At 27.4% G+C, this 23,179-nt stretch overlaps 3 protein-coding genes across 5 annotated transcripts; all 3 read right to left on the bottom strand.

Moving 5' to 3' along the window:
- Positions 1-4,514: 4,514 nt before the first annotated feature.
- LOC105258899 (dentin sialophosphoprotein) lies at positions 4,515-10,066 on the bottom strand. Its single transcript, XM_011270473.3, has 3 exons — positions 9,827-10,066; positions 5,204-7,422; positions 4,515-4,809 (listed from the first exon to the last, which is right to left on the bottom strand). The coding sequence occupies exons 2-3, from the start codon at positions 7,214-7,216 to the stop codon at positions 4,600-4,602; spliced, it is 2,223 nt and encodes a 740-aa protein (XP_011268775.1). The 5' UTR covers positions 7,217-7,422; positions 9,827-10,066; the 3' UTR covers positions 4,515-4,599.
- Positions 10,067-12,393: 2,327 nt separating this feature from the next.
- LOC105258898 (sorting and assembly machinery component 50 homolog) lies at positions 12,394-15,513 on the bottom strand. Its single transcript, XM_011270471.3, has 8 exons — positions 15,243-15,513; positions 14,921-15,004; positions 14,720-14,803; positions 14,429-14,647; positions 14,034-14,248; positions 13,579-13,951; positions 13,075-13,369; positions 12,394-12,738 (listed from the first exon to the last, which is right to left on the bottom strand). The coding sequence occupies exons 1-8, from the start codon at positions 15,261-15,263 to the stop codon at positions 12,557-12,559; spliced, it is 1,473 nt and encodes a 490-aa protein (XP_011268773.1). The 5' UTR covers positions 15,264-15,513; the 3' UTR covers positions 12,394-12,556.
- A 1,434-nt stretch (positions 15,514-16,947) lies between these two features.
- Positions 16,948-22,628, bottom strand: LOC105258897 (anoctamin-1). Of its 3 annotated transcripts, none has more exons than XM_011270469.3 (11): positions 22,295-22,624; positions 21,466-21,853; positions 21,054-21,179; positions 20,498-20,977; positions 19,971-20,364; positions 19,595-19,827; positions 19,286-19,483; positions 18,462-18,894; positions 18,115-18,320; positions 17,711-17,989; positions 16,948-17,499 (listed from the first exon to the last, which is right to left on the bottom strand). In XM_011270469.3, the coding sequence occupies exons 2-11, from the start codon at positions 21,781-21,783 to the stop codon at positions 17,179-17,181; spliced, it is 2,988 nt and encodes a 995-aa protein (XP_011268771.1). In that variant the 5' UTR covers positions 21,784-21,853; positions 22,295-22,624; the 3' UTR covers positions 16,948-17,178. The 3 variants fall into 3 exon arrangements, with proteins under 3 accessions (XP_011268771.1, XP_011268772.1, XP_019885457.1); XM_011270470.3 differs by having other exon boundaries at positions 21,466-21,816; XM_020029898.2 differs by having other exon boundaries at positions 17,415-17,499; positions 17,778-17,989; positions 22,295-22,628.
- Positions 22,629-23,179: the final 551 nt, after the last annotated feature.

Below are 23,179 nucleotides of genomic sequence, written 5' to 3'. Positions count from 1 at the left end.
GACAACTTAATTTTACGCTCATAAATTCACACTAAAATACGAATTTTTTTCGATAAATATTTACTTTAAATATTAATCGAAGAAAATGCTTAATGAATAAACTGATTTTAATTATCACAAGTGCAAACGAATAAACAGATTGTTCCGTTTACATGTATAATATTTATTCTTTCGGTTTGAAACACAGATTGCGTGAATAAACAAAAGCCCGACATACAGGAAATAAACTTTGCGAATGATAACGTTAATATAGAAAGATATAAAGATATTTTTTTTTCATTTTTCATTATATGTTTTTCATCCATACATATGATAATATATTAATTTACATATGTATTATACATGTATGATAACACATATATGAAAGTTCATTTTGATAAAAAAAAATTTTTTTAATTGGGAAACGAAAATTAAAGAAATAATATACTTCTATAATCTTTCTATATTAGAAAGGTTCATATCTTTTCATATTTTCTTCTAATACGAAAATAAATTGGTTAGAAAAGAAGTGAATGATTAGACTCTTAATTAAATTAATTAAGGCGAAAATTACAAATGCTTGCTTGAGATTTGTCTCTAGAAGCGAGAATTGGAATATGCATCTTTTGATACCTTCGAAAAATCATCAGAATTATTAGGCGAATATATTTCGATAGGAGGTAATACCGTGTAAATTCTGATTTAAATTTCGCGCGAGAACATAATTCGAAAGAGGTAAATCACATTGAAGCAAGTCACAAATGAGACTAACTTCATGATATTAGGAGAACACGATGTGAAAGAATTGACACGAACTTTCAAAGTGGCGCGTATTTTAAAATATATATCTCTATTAATATCTATCAATCGGTACATTTTCGAAGATTTAAAATTAATGTTTTGTGCAAAGAAAATTTACATTACAAAATGTATAATTGATATATTTATTTATTGATTATTAATAAAATTATCATAAATTTTTTCTTGAAAGGTCTTAAAAATCAGTTAACGTGAAAGGATATTCAATATAAATTTTTAAATTTAATTAATAATTTTTATCATTAGCGGGATAGCTAATATAAATAATGTGAGATATTCAGTAGTTGATTTTTATTATCGAAAAATATAATTGAGACATACCTAATGGAGAGAAAATGGTGAACTATGCTGTTTCTTATCGCGAAAATTTGAGAAAGCGTATGCTCTCAGGTCGACGTATTATCAAGTAACTATATTTCGACAAGAAGTAAAATAAACTGAAGTAAGCTGCTAATGCACATTTCAAGATGCGAATTTCCAAGCTTTGATACGCTATCTCGATATTAGACAAGCATCACTTGGCAAGGGGTAGACACGCTGCAAAATTGGCGCGAATTTTTAAAATGCAATGCGGCGATATATAGAAATTTTTTATTGATATACTCTCTCTCTCTCTCTCTCTCTCTCTCTCTATATATATATATATATATATATATATATATATATATATATGCGATTATTTTCTTAAAAAATGTAAATAATTACAAATATTTAGACATCCGATTAATTCTTAATAAACTCTAAAAATTTTTTAATAATATGTACACGATACAATTATTTTATATTTGATAATTATATATCGAATAATTCCTTTGATACTATTTTTGAGAAAAATGTTATAAAAAAATTTGAGAACAAAAAAATTAATCGACAGGCATTTGTCACGAAAATTCTTTATTCGTGATAAAATCATCTTTGTTATGCCTTATCTATTTTTATTACACTTAAGATATCAAAATAAGTGTATGTATATGTATGAGAATGTATGTATCTATACAATTACAAATAAAAATATCGAAAAGTTCTAAAGATAGGCCCTGTTTTAAAACTTGTCGATAATTTCACAATGTTTGCTATATACAAATTATACACGTAAACTTCTATGACATTATATATACATTGTTGTATAATATATATGGTATAATATATATGGTTCAAAGAATGATTTAATTAATGTATTATTGTACAGAAGATGATTAATGGAATTGTTTAAATGTTTTCGAGGTCTAAAATATATACAACATATATTTCACTAACTAATAATTTTGGTTGCTATCCCATACAGCATAGAATATTTCAGCAATATTATTATTAATATTATTATTATTATTATTATTATTGTAACCTTGCAGCAATATTGCAATATTGCTACATTATTCTGTGCTGTATGAGTGTATTATTTCACTTAAATAACAATTATCACACATTATATACGAAAATGTATTTCTCAAAATTGTATGTCTATAAAATAATAAATAACTCTGTTCTCTCTGATTCGATTATTTCCGTTTATAAAATATCAAATTAAAAAAATGGAATAGAATATATGATAAAAAGATCTGAGAATTATAGGTCACATTTGACAAAAGACATTCAAATATTTTTTACCTAAATTTTCTTGCACACTTTGTTATAAAAATATATACTTCGAGTTATTTATATTATATAATAATATGTATATACGATACACACAAGTTTATGTGTATAATTTGTATAATTTATATGACGCAAGAATTGTGAAATTATCGATAAGTTTTAAAATGAGGGCCTATCAGAAATGTTGCGATATTTTTATTTGTGATTGCATACATATACACATGTATATATTTTATAAATTTTCATTAATTTTTTCGCCGTTTTTAAAATGATTCAATTTTTATACATCGATTTTAGGGAAAAAACAAAGTTATAAATTTTATATTATTATATAAAATATAATTTTGATATAATTAATATAATTAATATAATTTTATATTATTTATATATGCTTTTTCGTTAAAGTGACAACTTCTTTATTTCTATAAGTGATGCAATATTTTGATTACTAGTAATTCTAAACTTTTAGCACAATTTAGCATAATGTGTGAATAAATGACAATAACATATTTAAAATATATATTGGACAATAACATATTTAAAATATATATCGAGTTATATGTTTTATTAAAATTCTTAATAAATTATATAGAATATTTCAATTAAGAGATAATTTATTTTTCTGCCATTTTTTTTAGAGGTAACATATTTTTCTGCCATTTAAAAATAAACATTATATAATAATAATATAAAAATTTCAGAATAAGTAATAAAAATTCCAAAATATGTTCAGATTTTTTACAACAGTAAAACATGCAACATCTATTCTTAAGGCTATGTATTGCGAATAGAAGAAACTTTAAAAATTCATACTAATTCATATTTATGCATTTCTATAATCTTTTGGAATTATCATTTTCTGTTATGTCTTTTATAATTTTGTTTATTTCCCAAAATCGATCATGCATCTATAAGAATTAAATCATTGATTTTAAAAACGGTGAAAAAGTTAATGAAAATTACAATAAAATATAAGTATACATCTTTATATCAAAGAACATACAAGAAAATTTAAGTAAAAAATATCATTTAATGTCTTTGTAAAATTAAATCTCGTAGATAATTCTCGGATCTGTGTTTATGTTCTGTGTTTATACATCCTGTTCCTTTTTTTCATTTCATAATTTATGGAAATAACCAAATCAAAGAGAACAGAATTGTCTATTATCTTATAGATATAAATTATATTTTATTACTATTATTTTATGCTTGAATATTGTAAAAATTAAAAATTGTAAAATAACAGAAATATCAAATTTTTGACTCTTCAAAATAATCTCCCTTTCAATACTCTTTTGCTATTCTTGACAACAGTTTTTTTATCATTGTGATATTTGTTTGCAAACATGCTGGAATTAAACATTAATAATAACTTTAAAAAACTATTGCCAAGAATGCCAAGAATACATGCACCAGTAAAAATTTTGAAAGCAAAGGAAGATTATTTTGAAGAATCAAAAATTTAATATTTCTGTTATATAATTTTTAATTTTTACAATGTTAAAGCATAAAATAATAGTAATAAAATATAATTTGGTAACATATATACATATTTTTGTTCATTAAAATAACAACTTTCTTGTTTTTATAAGTGATACGACATCGAAACTGTTACAACTTAAAGACAAAATTTTTTATGTAATCATTACAACATTAGAAAAAATTGCATTTTTATCAGATTAGCAAGACTTGTAACATTTTTTTATTAAGTTCTATTTTCAAAGCTTGAAAATTTCTTAGGTACAAAAAATAATATTATAAAATTGATAGTGCGATTATTTTGATTAATTAAAATTGAGAACTTATTGAACACACTATATCTCAGCCATACACTAAAAATGATTTCTTTGTAATAAGTCTCACAGCCTGTATTTTAAAAGATATATCTTAATTTTACTTTTATCTTATACTAAGGCTTAAACAACGTACGAATTAATTATTTTCTAATTATACATTATTTTATATATCTCCAATTAACTATATTTCTTAACAGTATAAGAGATTATTTATAGTAGAGAATATAAAGAAAACAAGAAAAGGAAATATAAAAAAAAAGATTTTATTATATATTAAATCAGATGGCAATTATATATTTAATACAATACCTAATATAATCATTCTTTTTTATTCTTCTTTTTGTTTCTTCTTTTTGTTTTCTTCATTTTTCCCTACAAATTACTTTTTTTATACTGTTAAAAATATAGGTTATTCTTGACAAGAGAATCGTTCTTGCCAAATTTTAGAGCGATGTTTACTTGTTAAAATTGGATCAAGGACAGCTGCGATGGAATTTATACGTCCTTTAAATCTTTCGTTATCTCGTGCCATTTCTTCCCATTGACCTTTTCGAGCTGCTCGATATGCATAATTCCATGTTACCATGATGTGTATGATTGGAGTCTGAGCAAAGCTCACCTAAAATAATGATTCAAATTTTAAAATTTTCTATCAATAAATGTATAGTTTGTATCTGAATTAGATACTGAAGATATATTTTGTTTATAACATTAACTTTGAAACAATAAATTAATCTTTAAACCTATTTAGCATAATTAATTTGATCAAATTAAATTTTTAGTCAATTTTTAAATATAGTCAATTCTCCTTAGCAACGACTGCTAATTGTACTGGTAAAAATAAAAGAAATAATTATAAATCTTTAGTAAATGAATTTCAAGTTATGTTTCTTAATTATTTAAATTATTCTTGCACAATTTCTTGATCTCAAACATTAATCATTTCAATTTAGCATTAATGCTTCTGAAATTACAATTCAAGATAGATTTATCTATAGATAATTCTTAATTACCTTCTTTGTTTGTGTTGTTGATCTCTCGCTGTCTTCATCGCTTTCAATCATCGATTCGTCTTTCTTGAAAGTAGGTGTGCTTGTTTTAATATAGTTAAAGTTGTCGGTCTCTTCCTCGACGCAGTTCTCTTCCAATTCAGTGTTGAATACTATGCAGAAACTATCCTCAGTATCGGAACTTTCTGAGCATTGAAACGAATCCTCGTGCATATATTTTTTATTATTATAATCCTTGCAATGATCATTGTTGACTGTCGAAGAATCAGATTCATCATGTATGTCAGTCGAGTCTTCTGTTGTTTCTTGCTTTGACGATTCGTCGTCGTCGCTGCCCTCAAAAATTATAAGACTGTCTTCAGAATCGGCAGAAGAACTCTCCGAACATAATCGCGAGCGTAACGTATTATATGTTTCATCACAATCCTTATAATAATTGTTATTGATTTTTGTTAAAGGATCAATTATATAACGTACTTTAGTTAGACATTTCATCGTTTCCTGCTTCTTGGGAGATTCGTTTTCGATGTCCTTAAAAATTATAAAACTATCCTCGGAATCGACAGAGCTTTCCGATAATAATCGCGATCGGGATAAATTGCTATGCATATCATATATTTCACTGTTACAATTCTCGTTGGTCTTCATTGAAGAATCAAGTGTATAATGTATTTCGGTTGAGTATTGCTGTCTTGACGACTCATCGTTGGCTTCGAAAACTATGAAACTATCTTCAGAATCGATAGAGCTCACCGATAATAACCGCGATCGAGATAAACTTTCCTCCGTATCAGATGTTTTCTTATTACAGTCTTTGTTGCTCTTTGTTGAAGAATCGATTACATAACGAACTTTGGTCGAGTGTTTCATTGTTTCCTGATCCTTGGACATCTGCGGTTCTTGTTTCGTAAGCGTTATATCGGAAGAACTAAATATTACAGGACTAGTTCGCTTTAGGAGCAAAGCACCATCAGGAACATCATAACCATCCATATCGTCCAAATTATTAGATTCGTCATTTGATGAGTGATCGTTTTGTAATTCACAGTATTGTATCTTGTCATTTTGATAAATCTTGTAATCTACTTCAATAATCATAGCGAGATCGCGCTTGGTACGTTCCATCCGATGTCTGGTTTGACTTACTCCAGAACGTCTGAGTTGGCATCTATCTCTACCTCGACCTCTACCCATGGCAATGCTGTTGGCTTTTCTTCGTCGATATCGCTTTGATAAATATGACGGACGCTTCATAGATTTTTCCGATTTCACAGAATTCGTTTTACAGTAAAATCGAGTGGTCAGGCTATTCCAAGCATTTCGACACATGAAGGATAAGCGTGTTGATATCGGAGCTTTCTTGGTTGGTTCTGGTACATCCGAATGAGAAACTATGAGAAAAGACTTGGTGTCTTCATTAATATCATTACTAGAAAGAGGATCCTTGTCTAATCCGTCTTTATCGGTATCTATGCACTTTTGTAAATCAACTTCTGTAGAACAAGAATTGTTACTTATATTGTTCAAATTTTCGATCTCGTGAACATTCGACACTGAGTGAGATTCCATTGTGCTTTTTTTATTTTTGCACGTGATATTAGAGTCCAAATTATATACATCTTCTATGGTTGTTTCTTCATAATGTTCTTCTATTTTATCAAAATTGTTACCAAAATAATGTTTACAATTGGATAAAGTTTTTAAATGACTTTTGTTAAATGAATCGACTGTAATAGGAGGCATAGATTGCATAGTTTCGAAAATAATATTACTCATATGATTAATACCAACGGATTTTTCTTCTTGTACATACGATTTTTTTATATACTCAGGTGTTATTATCTCATTATTCAGAAGCGTTGACAGTGAATTATCCATTTTTGATGAAAAGATAGCAGGTCTTCTTGAAAAATTTCCAATACACCGATTCCAAACGGTTTGGAAGATACTTTTTCTCTGACCTTGTAGAGTTGTATTATTTTCTCCAATATGATTCATAACATACATCCTTTCCATTGTACCTGTTGAATGTGTCTCTATGTATTGTGCAGAATAGATATTGGATCCACAAGAGACTGCTGAAATACGGGACAAATCTGCTAGAGAAATCTAAATGCAGAGATCCAAGATGTACATAAATCCCTGGCTCAATCTATATATCCTTTCTCAACAGATTGGTATTCCACTACTACTTCTCCGTCTTCTTATAAAACCTCTATAAGCTAAAAAATATATATATTCAATTAGAAGCGAATAAGAACATATGTATATCCATCAACAATTTTAAAAAATTATATTGAAAAGTATATTGAAAAGTATAAAATATAAATTAATTTTTAAATCTTGAATAATACTAAAATAATAATAATAAAAATCATAATAATAAAAATCGATATAAAAATGTATAAAAAAATTAATCATTATTGTATTATTTCTTGAAAACATATTATTTATGGTAAAATTATTATAGCCAATAATGTACTCTAAAAGTTTATAATTTTTAAAGTTCACTAGAAATTGATGACTTATTTCATTATTTCATATTCATTTTATATTTCATCAGATGATTACAGTAATTCTGCTATATGGTGTATGAATGAGCAATCGCTAGCATGTGGAATTTTTACCACAGTATAAGTACATCGAGTAGTGTCACTTGTTTGTTCTCTGAAAACCCAAATTTTTAATATACATGCGTTAATTGTATAATTTTCATATTTTCATATAATGTAATCATATTGTAATCATATTCATGTAAAAATAGTAAATAAATAGAATTCAATTGTTAATCGCATTGAAGTTTGTTTAATACAAATGTTATAGTTTTTTAAGTAATGTTAATTTATCTATATATATATATATATATATATATATATATATATATATATTAATATTACTTAAAAAGCTATAACATTCGCTTTAAACAAATTTTAATATAACTAACAATTGCATTTTGTTTATTTATAATAACTTATCATATCATCAATTATCATCATCAATTTGTCATAACTATGTATCATAACTTTACATTTTACTGAGAGAATTCAAATTTGTGTTGTATAATTTTCATAATAATGGGTCAATCACATCAAGGTGTCAACAATTCAGTGACGCTACTGTTTGTACCTACATTGTGTATCAAACATGATGAATACATACATATATATATATATATATATATATATATATATATATAATTATAAAAATCTGATTATATCTGATTATTTAGATAATACAATAAGCAAGCAGAAAAACCAATTAATGGAAACCAAGTATAGAAAACAGCATGCAAAATAAAAATCTTTGTAAAAAAATCTTTAATTAAATATCATGATTTCTCTTTAGATCTTCAACAATTTTGTATGTAACGAAAATGAATTTGTTAACAATTAATGGAAACTAAGATTAATTATTAAAGAAAGTTTGAAAATATCAAAATATTTAATTAACAGATTTTTTTGTGAAGATATTTATTTGCGTGCTTTATTTATTTATTTTCTATGTCTAGCTTTCACTAGCCTGTTTCCTGCTTGTTTATTACATTATTTATTACATGTTACATTGTTTATCTTTTTTTATCTTTTTTTATTTTTATTAATTATTTAGATATCTCTTATATGTCTTCAAGTATATTTTCAAATCCATTATCATAATAGGTTACATTTTTTCTTTATCTTATCTGTAATGATATAGATATATAGATATATTTATATAAGTATATAGATAACTTATAGACAACTTTGTTACATTAGTTTGATATTGATCATGATTATAGATTTACACAGTATATTATTTATGAATATTATATATAAAAATTGCACTCCTATGGAAGGTAAAGGAAGCTTGAATAATATAGTAAAAATCGTATCTATTTAAACATTGTATTTAAACATTGTAGCATTAAAAGAGCAAATTTTAATCAAGAAATTATTTGAACATTTTGAATTATTGTTCATGTTGAAAACAAAAATACTGAAAAATCTATCATTTTTCATTAAGATAATAAAATATTATTTTTCTCTTCTCATTTACTCAGGTAGCAGAGTGATGTCAAATAACATTTTAATAACGTTTTAATGACGTCATTGTAGATCGACGTCATCTTGCTACCTGGGTAATTTATATATAAATATTTTTATTTAATATATATATATATATATATATATATATATATGAAAAAATCTAAATTATATTTAAATATTTTAATTATTGTTATTCATATTGTAATTATTGTAATTCACATTGTGATTATTATTAAATATTTTATTTTAGTTATTAAAATAATATAAGTTTAAAGTAACTGAAACAGTAAAATAACTATTATACGCAAATTATTATAATTATTTATATTAAATAATAATAACAATTCGTAATATTAATTATTTTACTGTTTTAATCATTTATTATTGTAAATGTGCATGCGATAGTTTTTAATGTACTCCAATGCGCACATATGTATTAATGCACGCACGTGTAATCAATCCGCTATATTCGTTTATTCAGCCAAAATATAGATCTATATTTATATTTAAGCCGTATTTTTTAAATGCATCTGTAACTGTCTCGACAGTTTAAGAAAATACATCTCTTACAATATTACATGCATATGTGTGTGTGCGTACTTACGAGAAATACAATGCGTGCAAACGTGACGAATATCACGCAATAGATATCGTTCACAACACGATGGATTCTTCGTGAAATCACAGTCGTACTTAGATAAAAGTCGTACGTTGTTATTTAAATCCTTATTTGTTAATTTCGCAACGGCGTCGGGAATCGCAGACGGATACATTTTTGCAGCAGGTATGTTCACGAGTACTTTAAGCGGCCATCTTCAACTATAAAATGGTCTCCTGAATCACAGCGCAGTCGTTTCTATCCAAGGAGAAAACTCGCGCATGCGCGCGATACACACTCGGAAATTCCAGGAACGTCACTAGACAAGATGCTGTGAGGCGCTTCCGCGTCCCCGAAAAGATACATATTCAATCGAGGAAAAAAGGATATAATCATAGTTGAATATTCCTCTTTATTTGCTTTATCATTTTCGAATAAATTTTCTAATATTTCCGCTTTTAAAATTATACGCATGCGATGATGCATACTTGACACGGATTTTAGTAAAAAGAATTTATACGGTGCCCGAAGCACCTGTATCTAAGCACGTGTCTGCTAAAGGGACCACGTGATCGGCTAACGTAAGATTAGGATGGCACGAAATAATCACTTCTAAAAAGTGTGACTCACGCACAATTGGTCAACTTGAAACTATGCTGTATAACAAAACGCAATGCGCATGAGTATCATCTTGTATGTACAAACGCGTTTGAAAAACACAATAGACATTCCTGAACATTCTTGAAAAACTATTAAATTGTTAGAGAATGGAATGTTTGGTATGCTCTTTTTACCTGAACTGGCTGCGTTATAACTCAAAATTTATCTTTTTCACTCCACATTGAAAGGAAAAAGATAAACTCTGAACAAGTGAGATTGTAAGATTTATCTTTGTTGTCACAAGACGCACAAGAATCCAAACTGATAATTTTTCAACGACCGAAGTATTTCAAAAAATCAATAATAATTTTGAAAAAATATAAACATTTATCGTTTCTCCTCTCCTCTATTTATTTAAATTATTAATTGATAAAATAACATACTTTTAATTAACTATCGATAACAGATCAAATCAACGGAAAATGTGTATTCTATTTTTTGCATTCTCTTTTTCTTGCTAATGACTCAGTCGTATCAATTTGCGAGTCAGATCGCATGTGTCGGTATCGGATTTGCGGTCACGAGACGTAATAAACGTAACGATACTAATATAAATGTACACGTGAAGTGCGTGCAAAAAATCTTAAACATTTCGCAGTAAATTATATCGCTTGCATCGAAAAATACATTTTCGTTCTATAATTAATTTTGGCAAAATTATTTCGAACGTGAAACATGACACATAAAAGAAGAATTGAATATTGTTTATCGTTTATAATAATATAGAGGATTGCTTATAAAAGAACAAATATATGTATACCATATTATGGAAACAAACTCCAATATGTCGTTATGCAATTTGTTATGTGTATGAAAAACTAATTATCGACCGTAAAATGATATTATGCATATTTTAAAGATATGCATACTCAATTTGCATACTCGTTCGATCATGAGCGTTCAACGAAAATGAGCGTTCACATTTAAATTAAATGAAAGAATATGATATTGTTTATCAACATTCCATCTTAATCTAAACTGATAAAATATCATTTTCAACAGCCGAAGTATTTCACTCAATAAAAATTTGGAAAATATAAACATTTATAAACGTTTCTCTTCTCTATTCAAATCATTAATATGTGTATATGTATGAGAGAGAAAGAGAGAGAGAGAGAGAAACGCGTGTACACAATATATATTGTAGTTATATTTTGCATTTCTACGTTTAAAACTTGGAATAATGAAATAACTTTGATCTTTTAGAAAAAAAAATATGCAAAAACAAATATGCATAAATTGATCGAAACAATTCTAAATAAATTCACGGATTGATAGCGTGGACTGAAACATATTCTAAATATAATTAGCGGATTTCATGTGTGTCATGAAAATTATTTGTAATTAGTAGATACATACGAATGATGAAATATTCGTAAGAATTGTATCACGTAAAAGGCAACAGATATAAATGGAATATTTACGTTCGACATTCGCTACCGCAAAATAAATTCGTGGAGAGAAAAAGCGAACGTCTAGTTCTGTATGCACGCAAAACTATTTCATCAGCCTTTATTATTTCAACGTTTTCCTTTGTACCGATCACTTACTCAAGGTCACGTTTAATTTTCTCTCGCGCCACTATCTCTGTTCTCCGGTTTTCTTTCACCATTTCGTCAACAAATACATATACATACACACACATACACGCGCGCGTACATACATTCACTACATCATTAATCATTATCGATAATTTTATATTGATTTGAGCAATGTTAGTAGTCATAATCATTTTTAATGGCAATCTTAATGGGAATTTTAATGGAAATTATTGATTAATTATATAAATTAGTTTTTGATATCAAAAATATTAAGTTCATATATTTTTTGACTATTGTAATTCGAATTTTAATAATGTGGATAAATGGATTTCGGATAGTCGTCCTTTTGCTATACTCCATTAATGCAGGTAATGAATACTATTTAACTTTATTGCGAATATTTTACACTCCAAGAATCTTTTCGTTAGACAAATGAACAGAAATAAGTTTACATGTATATCTCACTACCTTCATTTATATATCCAAATCCATTATACAGAGATGTGTTACAAGATGTAATAAACTATCAAGATGCTCAAAGGTACTGCACACCGATACCGAATTGAAATCGTTGGAGCACATCGCTCCTCGTGAACAACAATGGTGCAATTAAATTCAATTCTATTCGAGCAACATTTCCTAGTTTCATTGCAATTCCTCCGCCGACGGCACAGCGGATGTTCTCTGTGAAAATCTTCATGTTTTCACTATAAAGATCTACAAAATTTAGAATGTATATAAATATATATATGTATAATTAATATATTTATATTTATATTAATATATAATATATATTAATTAATAAAATATAAAATTAAGCAATTAATAAATTAAATACTGAGAGAATAGTACAATTCTAAACAAAACAGATATTAATACAAATGAAAATGTAAATACGAATATGATTTTTATTATCATGTGATTATCAATGTATGTTTTTTTACTTTTTTAATCTCTTTTATTTAACCAACTCTCATTGTTTTGCATCGAAGAAATTGAGTTTTTTTCAGGACAAAAATAAGAGTCAATGTACAATTATTGAATTATTTTTACCATGTGTAAAGGTGAAATTGGACAAATTGCCGCCATTTATAAAACCGTGTAGTCTAAATAAATCCCCAAAACTATTACGACCAGGTCTAAATGGAAGCGGCGTATATACATGAAAAGCTGCTGCCCAGTACATGTCGCCACCTACGGAATTTCCGTTGTAACGCGGTCCACATCCTCTCATATCGAATCCTCGAAGATTCAGTGGTCCACCCAAGAAGAAATTATCAGCAATGCTTATTTTCATATCATTACTGATTGTACTCAACAGTCCAGATTGAAGGCCAAGTTGGAATGTCTATTAAAGATAGAAAATATTTTCATGTATTAATCGTGCCTTCTTTATTCTCCCCGTTGTTTTATTATATTTATATTGTTTTTTTTTTGTATATTAATCTTGACATATCTCTTTGTAAGTCTTTGATCACATTGTTGATCACAATCCATATAGAATTTCTCAAAGTGACAAGTATTCTGTAAAAAATGGAATGATAAGTGAAAACTTACAAGGAACTCAAATGGCGACCAGTTACTTTGCATAATAAGCTCGTTTTTTAAGAAACCTATGTCACCACCTAATCCAGCCATCTCTGTTGTTAATCGCAAGAGACTGCCAGAAACAGGAAATATAGTCGAGTCTCTTTTATCTATTGTCCAAATATATCTTAACGCGGATTTCAAATTCGGTCCGCATTGCTCTCGAACATGAAAAGCCGCTTGTTTCGAACAAGTTATGTTTCTAAATGCAGCTTCATATTGTACATTATGTTTAGAAGTGCCTGTTTGATTGAACTCCATATCGAAAAGTAATCCCTTATCGTTTTGTTTAAAACCAGACCATGGGAAATCATGCGTCGTGCAAAATACAGTACCACTTAATCTATAAAGAATTAATCAAATTAAATGTAAATAAATTGAATGCATTAAAATGTTTAATATATTCCAGATATATCTCAACTCACACTGCATTATATAAGCTCTGTGGAAATGGTTTAATGGCAGATACATTGAAGTTGATTGAACTTTTGTTACCGTAAGAATATTCCATTTGAACTCGTTCTGCTCTGCCAAACAGATTTGGCGCTCTCGCACCGATAATCAGAGATCCTTCATTATTTCCGACCATTGTACTAATACCACCGACTAAGCGTTTCATTTCAGACACCTTAAAAGTGACCTAATGGCAAATACAACCTAATGAACATTACAAATAAATATACATTCTCACATGTGATATATAATAACAAGTGCACTTAATCAAATATGTTTATGATAACAAAATGTGATAACAAAATACATTTAAAGCTGAAAAATTACTTAGTATTTGTTGAATTAATGTGTAATTATATAGACCCACTTCTACACCATCAGGGGTGGCTTCAGGACCTTGACTGGTGTCAACGTAAATTCCGATTTGTCTAAAGCATCCCAAAGCATCTAATTTCTCTCGTACTTTAGAAGCACGTACAATAACATCTTCGAAATTTGTAGCTTTAAACAAGTCCATCACTTGTGGCTTGATTATATCGTCTTTCGTTCGCATAAGTCCATCCACATGTATTTTATCGACTCGAGCCTGTCATAATAAAAAGCAATTTTTAAACTTTTAGAATTAAAAATTTGATAATTGTTTATATAATTTACATACTTTAACTGCTTGTAAAACAATACGTTTTGCTTGCGCATTTTCTTCTTCTTTTTGTATCCGAGATTTATTATTGAGAAGTGTTGGCTGCAATGAAAAAAGATAGAATTTTAACATGTTTTCTCTGATAACAAAAATAAAAAATTTAGAAATATTTAAAGAGTATCATAAAAATATAATAGATTATAAAAACTGCAAACGTACAAAGTTACCCGTTGGTGATTCATCATGTTTATTCTCATTATCCTTAGGTGACTGAGCTATGCCTGAAGAATTACCGAAGGGTTCCTGAAAAGAAACAACAGCTTAGTAAATCATATCCATGCAGACATATTCCTTAACAGAATAAGCAACATTTGAATTACGCGGAATTTGTTACAAAATTAATTATTATATATTTTTCCCGAAAATTCGAGTAAAAATTAAAGTTATTTATGTCAGTATATTATTAGAGATTACTCATTTCCGAGAATCACACGAGGATTTTAGGTTATGCTGTAATTTCTAATAATAAATATATACACACCTTAGCATGTACAATACCCATTTTATTTCATTGATAAACTTTTTTTCGTAATTGTCGCGTTAAAATTTCATAACAAAATCGATATTATGACGTTTCGACGATGAGAAAATGCGAGGGGAAATTTACAATTTAAATGTTGAATACAAACGAGAAATATATCGACACACACACAAATCGTGCGGCATGAACAGTGCCATCACAGGTGCAACCGTAACACTATATTAAAATGCGGCACGCGATAATCAGTCAGAGAGAAACTTGAGAGTAGAGAATGTTTGCTGATTCAATAAAATTATACCTTTAATTATACTTTTATCGCAAAAATGTGTATTAATTTCAAATATTTTTGAAAAAAATTAAATAAACAATTTAAAAACTTATTTTAAATGTTTATGTTGTTTTACTTGGAATATTTGTTTTTAATATATTTCAAATAAAACAAGTGCGTACCTCGAATTTGTATAAAATAAAAAAATTAAATATACTTGATAAAACATATATATATATATATATATATATATATATATATATATAAATATATATATAAATATAAATACATATATATAAATATATAGCTAAAATATCAATATTTTTAAGAAATCTATGTGATGTAAAATTTAATTAAAATTCAAATCAGTTGATGTATATAGTAACTTTTTATTATATTTTTTTCTTTTATTTAGAATATTTAAGTGTAAGTTGAGAATATATAAATTTTAAATGTGTATATTTTTATAATAATAAGATATAAGAAAACCATAAGAAGATCATCCATCTCATATACAAGATATTCTATAAAAACTCAATAGATATCATAGTAGCATTGTATATAATTACTTAAGCAAATTTAAGAGATTCTCAAAATACATTTCTCTTTATATATAAGTTTATATAGTCCTTAGATCAGAAAAATCTGCGTTTATCACACAAAAATCTTAGTATATGCATATATATACAATTAAATATAATTTTACAATAGGTTTTTCATAATTCAATTGTTACATATATTTAAATTTCCAATATATCCTCTAATATCGTGTCCAATGATTTATTTTGCATAATGTTATATAATTTTTGATCATTTAATAACACCTAGTCAAGTATAGTTGGATGAGTATACATATGATTTTATTTTTGCTAAAAGTAAATCATTAGATACGAGTTATTCTGTATAATTCTTTCTTCTCTCATTATATATAGCACATCTAAACATTTTATGTGACATACAAAAATATCTAAGAACATAGATTCCAAAATAAATTGGTAACAATTGATAGTAAAGATTAAAAATTCTCGCAATAACAATAACAGATATATCATATTGTGCAATAATATCAATTTGAAAGATTCATTCTCAGTTGCAATAAATATATATCATAATCCTCTAATAATTTGACCTTAATTCTCTAATAAAATTTATAAAATTTGTAGAGATTCTTATCTCCGCCAAAAAATATAACATATGCATTTCTATATGGCATCTATTATAGTTAGGAAGAAGTATTTATAGCATTTCCATTATAAAATATACTTTCAAAAATATCTTCATTCGTCAAAATTCCACGAATTATCTCACGACTAGGATAGAAAAATCACGATATTTTTAGATTTTTTATGCAAAGAATGTCATTTTTGCATTAAGTTTTATTTTTAAAACTATTCATATAAAGTTTTATAAAAACTAAAAAAGAACTTATTCTTTTTTGTCTAAAATTTTAAAAAGTGTTTCTAAGTTATAATAGTAACTCTATTTCAATTAATAAAAATTATTTATGTAAAAGCAGAGAAAGAGAAAGGGAGAGAGAAAGAAGGAGAATATAATGTCCAATTATTAATACTTTGACAAAAATGACATATCTTTTGTACTAATCTAATAGTTTTTAACAAATTACGCTACACCTGCATAAATTCGCATAAATTTGACGAATTTTCCTGATCAAACTGCAGCAGGGCTAATACGCGGAGTTGTATTAACCGGGGAGATAGGAGACCCATGGACTTCTAAATCGAGTTCGGAAGTCGATAAACAATCTCTCATAACTCTATTCCATCTATCGGTACTTTCGTTGGCAACTACGTATGTTTGCGTAACTCCTGGCTCTATATCAGTCTCGGGCCTTTCCAGAGCACGTAATGCTTCTTGATGTATAACAATTTCATTAGTGATGTATGCTTCGCGACGTATCTTGTCACGTAATTTCGGACTCATATCAGGAATACACCACCGTACAAGAATCATCACAAATGCCACGACATTCTACGATAAATACAAATAATATTGCGATAATTAGTAGTAGTAATCACATACATAAAATAGTCTAATAAACGTGTGATTATCTTCTTTATTTACTGAATTAAAGAAGATAGATGTGAAATGCAAATATCTAAATGTCCATAATCTAAACATATCACATATATATGTATATATATATATATGTATATATATATTTGAATAAAATAAAACATACCTCAAAAACGACGATAAAAGCTAATCTAGCAGCTAGTATATGCCAAAAAATGATGGAGTAATCATACTTGTTTGGCGAATCTGACGATTCTCTGTAATCTGGATAACGGCAAATCTCGACTGAGGTTTGATTCTTAGGTTGAGTATCACTTTTCAGATCGCTAGTATTAAATTTTGACAAAGAATGCTCCAGAAAACCTTCTAATGAGTAATTATCAGAAACTGTTATAAGATAAACTAATCTTGGTATGAAGTTTGAAGTAAAAGCTATGATGAATGCCTAAAAATTAAAAGTGATTGTATGCTATTTAAAAAAATAGTTGATATAATTATTAAATCATAAATTTTATGTCTATTATTAAATTCCATATTTCTATTTTTTTGAGTAAAAAATTAGTAACTTACATTAGTAATAACAGACAACTTGGAAATGGAATCGAGAATGCGATACCATATGCCTATATCTCTTACGCGCTGTCCGACCGGTCTCCTGTACATGATTATTAACTTTTTTGCGTCTAATCTCATCTCGAAAACATTATTCAATAATGCAAAAAACGGCGCCAACGGAAATGCAGCGACGAAGATTGTAACAAATCCATACTGTAGCACTATAAACAATGTTAGTTATTTCCACTATATATATAAATAGCCATTATTTTAATTATTTATTACTTTGTTAGAGTATTTATTATTGTATATATATATATATATATATATATATATATATATATATTGTTTCATGTATTTACCCATTTCTAAATATTCGGGAAAAAGACTTCTGGGTCCCCATTCAACTAATTTATAATCTCTGATCCACTGCAAATTTTTTCTAGACGAATATCTCATATTATTATCGTTCAATGTTTTTGCACCTACATGTACTTTCAAAGTATTCATCCATTTATAAAATAGTGGGAAAAGCATCTCCAAGATAGTGTTCACAGTTTGCTTGCCAATCATGATAATACTCAGTTGAATGCATAATTCTAAAAGACAACCACCTGGTCCACATTCTTCTTGTCGAAAGTTAAAAAAACGATTGTAATTTCCTGGATAGCCAATAAACTTTCCTTTAAAGAAGGCTATATAAAATATAGAGGCATAGTAATTGACAAATTCTAATAAGTAAATTTTTAGAGTTAAGCTATCATCGAATTCGCTTTGAGTACGAAGTAGTTCCAGCTAAAAATAATGATAAAAAATATGGAATTATTTGTTAAAAAAACATGTTATTTGTTAAAAAATGTCTATTTTTAAATTAGATTTTAGTCACATTCTTTTTCTATTATTTTTCCATTATTTCTATTTTTTTCTATTATATTTAGTCATTCTTTTTCTATTTTTCTCAGTAAAATTTTAATTAATCTATCATTCTTGAGAATTATTGATCATAATATAGAGTGAAAACAATTTTACTTTAATTAAATTTTTTTCTATAATTAATATGTTATTAAGTAGAATTTAATTGAAGTAAACATTTAATTCAAATAAAATTTAACTTAAATGATTAAAGTTTAGAAAATATTTCAGTATTATTTTTTTTATATGTAAATAGATTTTCATGAAATATTACCTCTGTCAAATATTCTGCCAACCAAACATATAGCCAATTAAACAAAATGATACAACAGAGATTAATGCTTGCAGCAGTGGCAGTAGTAAACAATATAGCATAACTGGTTACCATAGGATTTCCATAAACACTTAATGCAGTTAAAACAGACATCCTATACAGGACTACCCCAAGCACAGCAGCCATGGCTACCGCTATCTGTGAAATTATAATATACACAAAATTATAATATATGCATAGCAAGAGAGTTACTTTTTTTAATATAAAAACTTATTCTTCATAATATATAATAAAAATAATTTGACATACTAAGAGTAAAACAACTGAGAAACTAAGAATTGTGGCAGGAAATCTCATCTTCCAATATGGTACTTTTGGTTCTTCTGTATTTGTAATAATATTAATAGATCTTTTTTTAATGTGGGCAAGCCGTGCTAAGTACTGCGGCCTAGGATATTCTTCTTGAGCATCTAAACCAGTCAAATCCCATCTGTGGGTTATTTCAGCAGAATAATTCTTCCATAATTCAAGGAATAATGTGGCTATAAAAATAATAATGCTATGAAGTATGAAATAAATAATAAAGAAGTTATATGAAATTATAAGATAAACCATAAAATATACATAACATTATAATTATTTAGTAATTATTCATTAGAGCAAATTATCAATAATTTTAGCGTACCCCATAATGACATAAATATAGAAAAGAACACAGTTGAGGGATTATCAAATAAATATGTAATTCTCGCGTGTAAACATGTCTCCTTGAGATCCCAATAGCCACAAAAATGATCACATAATGGACACATTTCGATAGTACCATTGTAATTACAAATATCTTCACTTGGTTTATTGTAATATAAAGTGGCACAACTGTATATGAAACATAAGAGACCAACAATACTAGCTGGAATCAACATATGAGTGTAGAATCCTAGCCAAGCAAAGTAAAGTCCAATCTTCACACCAAAATACTCTTTAATATAATCCAAGGGTTGGTAATGAAGGCATTTTCTCAAACTGGCCCATTCTTTGTACAAAAGATAACGCATTGAATCTGCAGTACGTAGATCTCCCTGTGAAAAACAAATATTTTTAATATACATAAAAAATGTGAGTGACATTTATTTTTCGATATTTTTTTCATTTGAAATAACTTTTTTTTAGTTAAAAAATAAAAATCAAATATAAAAAGAATGTAGAACTTGCATCATGAAGTGGATATGCTGCGACGTATGCATGTTCAGATATTAATCTTTCAATACCAAACGCGAAATCATCTTCCTTGGTTTCTGTGAATCTAGTTCTATCCAATATAAACTGTACAATACGCGATCGAGTTGCCGATGTGAAAAAATTGGGCGAATTTAGATCGAATAAATATTCTTTATCTCTGCTATACACTGCTGTAAAATTTTGTTTCATTGTCGGAAAAATAGTTGTGTCGACATAATATTTGCTCATAATTCGTCGAATAAATGTATTGACTTCTTGGATAATAGGAATGTTGCTTGTTTGACGCTGATAGGAGCCGGACAATTCTTTCATTGGCAATCTCAATTTCAATATTTCTGCATATCGCCGTAGAACTGTCTTGGGTGCATGAATTTTTATGAAATGCAAGCCATTTGTTTCCACCTGTTCATATTCCAATTGCAATCCTTCTTTTTCCAAATTTATCTCAAATATCTAAGAATAATGTACAAATTTTCATAAGTAATAAAATCAACATGTATATGTTATTCAAACAATAGTTTGAATTTACCCTTCTGCGTTCAACATTGCGATAGGTTTGTGCTTCTCCATTATACTCATCCCATACAAGTATAAAATCGATTGAGCGAATTTCATCACAAAAATATAAACTATACTTGGTACCAGAATGAGAAAGCTGAAATACAAAATTACTACGTTAATGTTTAAATATCAGCAGTCAATTTCAACAAAGTGCAACAATCTATCAATCTCCAACTATAATTATATGCAATTATAAGCAATTTAAGTAATTATAAGCAATTATATAAGCAATTTAATTAATTATAAGCAGTTTAATATATGTTATTAAATTAGATATTGCCATAAATAATCTACAATTGTACTTTAAATAATAATCAATAAATAATAAATGATATTTTATATGTATATAGATTGTACAATATGAAAAAATTGATTATTACCAATCTTGAGTTACGTATACTATTTCTTGTATCTGTATAGTTATTTTCTATAACTGTTTCGTTTGTATCATCGTTTGTATCATTATTTATAGTGGACGAATCATTTGAAGGCTGAACATTATCCAGAGACACAGCACTGTGCATACTATTCATACTTATTGCGTCTTCGTACAGAGTATTGCGAACACTTTGATACAGTGTTTGTTCTGAGCCTTGATTTAAGCCGTTTTGCGCCGACCGATATGAGGTTATTGTTACTCCAGGAATACTGCTTTTTCGTCGTGTGCATGTAAGAGAAACTTCATCATCTTCTTCCATTTTTCAATGAGTGTTCATTGAAATTCAAGCCCTCTTTTAAATCAAACAGCATGCAAACCCCAAAAAATAGCTTAAAATTTCAAAGTATTACACAATCAAAAAGCATGATAAGATATTTCCATCATTAGTTTATCTTATATACCAAAATTAATGTTTCAAAATCATGGCTTGAATAGCAACAGGTGAAAATTTGTAATCAAAAGTTGTAAAGAAGTTTCCATATTTCTATAATTTTATAAAGTTTATAATTATTTTATAATTTTTTATGTAAATTTAAAATGCGGTGTGAAAGTAAGCTCGTAAATTATGAATAAATCATAGAATATGCTTTTCTTTCTGCTAGTCAAAAACTAACCAAAACGCAACATGCTTTACAAATTATATTCATGAAAAAAATCAATCATACAAGTTTGTTAAATAAACCTAACCCATTATCGTTCAAAATTATGCTGTTTTTTTCATTTTTTTAAATATTAAGAATATTATTACAGAAATAGTATCGAAGTCTTACCTGATGTCATCCTTGCATCCATCGAATAACTTTCTAACATTTCATCTTGAAAGACTACCTCGATCGTTTCTCCTTTTCGAATTATTTTTATTAAATATGTAATACGCAATTATATTATTATTATAAATAAATCGGATTTTATAAATACATATTACTAGTGTTTGCTACACGATTCGCACTTTGAACTACATTAACGTGCCGCGTCATATTCCAAATGATATTATACGTCATATGTTAAAAGTTTCCTTTTAAGGATCTACTAGAATCAGTGATTTAAGAAGCGGAAATTTACGGACAATATATGTCCCGAATTTATTGTGACTTTATATTAATATTGAATAAAATATAAATCGTCTTCTTGTTTAATATAATATATTGTTACGAAGTGTTATCTAAAAAAATTATTAAAAAGAAGAAAACGACTAATGAACGATTAACATGTGACTAATTATCAGAAATCATACATCGTATCACAATATATATATATATATATACAGGGTATTTCTCACGCACTTGTGAGAAGGTAGAGCGCAGTAAATTAAATAAAGAAATGCTATTTTATGTAACGATTTTTGTAATAATAATCGAAATATTAATTATTAAAATCGAACGAATGAGAGAGGTGCTCGATCGCTCGAGCTATAGCACAGCCCACTGTGTCAGACATTGCCTGCCAGTGTGCAATAATAAATATATATATATATATATATGATAGGCTGTATAATTTATTTGTTAAGTAGTCACATGTATATGTATATATACACACAAATGCATTGAAAGTCGGAAGTCGGAAGTGAGTTTCCGCAGAGATATTATGCTATCAAAGATAATATTCTATGTAAATCGCTTATTCTCTATTTTATTTGATTATGATTTTATTTCTAA

The sequence above is a fragment of the Camponotus floridanus genome, unplaced genomic scaffold (genome assembly GCF_003227725.1).
Source record: "Camponotus floridanus strain SB8 unplaced genomic scaffold, Cflo_v7.5 scaffold59, whole genome shotgun sequence".
In the NCBI taxonomy this organism is placed as follows: domain Eukaryota; kingdom Metazoa; phylum Arthropoda; class Insecta; order Hymenoptera; family Formicidae; genus Camponotus; species Camponotus floridanus.
Note: the sequence above shows the minus strand (reverse complement) of the source record. Positions and strands in the feature narration are given on the sequence as shown.

What these genes read in the sequence shown, in the direction of transcription:
- LOC105258899 (XM_011270473.3), bottom strand. Translation starts at nt 7,216, where the DNA reads ATGGAAAGGATGTATGTTATGAATCATATTGGAGAAAATAATACAACT. An exon ending in CAACAACACAAACAAAGAAG is followed by an intron (nt 4,810 to 5,203) that starts GTAATTAAGAAT and finishes TCATTATTTTAG; the next exon opens with GTGAGCTTTGCTCAGACTCC.
- LOC105258898 (XM_011270471.3), bottom strand. Translation starts at nt 15,263, where the DNA reads ATGGGTATTGTACATGCTAAG. An exon ending in CAGAGCTTATATAATGCAGT is followed by an intron (nt 13,952 to 14,033) that starts GTGAGTTGAGAT and finishes AATTCTTTATAG; the next exon opens with ATTAAGTGGTACTGTATTTT. An exon ending in CAATTTCACCTTTACACATG is followed by an intron (nt 12,739 to 13,074) that starts GTAAAAATAATT and finishes TAAATTTTGTAG; the next exon opens with ATCTTTATAGTGAAAACATG.
- LOC105258897 (XM_011270469.3), bottom strand. Translation starts at nt 21,783, where the DNA reads ATGGAAGAAGATGATGAAGTTTCTCTTACATGCACACGACGAAAAAGC. An exon ending in GCAATGTTGAACGCAGAAGG is followed by an intron (nt 20,978 to 21,053) that starts GTAAATTCAAAC and finishes CATTATTCTTAG; the next exon opens with ATATTTGAGATAAATTTGGA. An exon ending in TCCCGAATATTTAGAAATGG is followed by an intron (nt 18,321 to 18,461) that starts GTAAATACATGA and finishes CATTGTTTATAG; the next exon opens with TGCTACAGTATGGATTTGTT.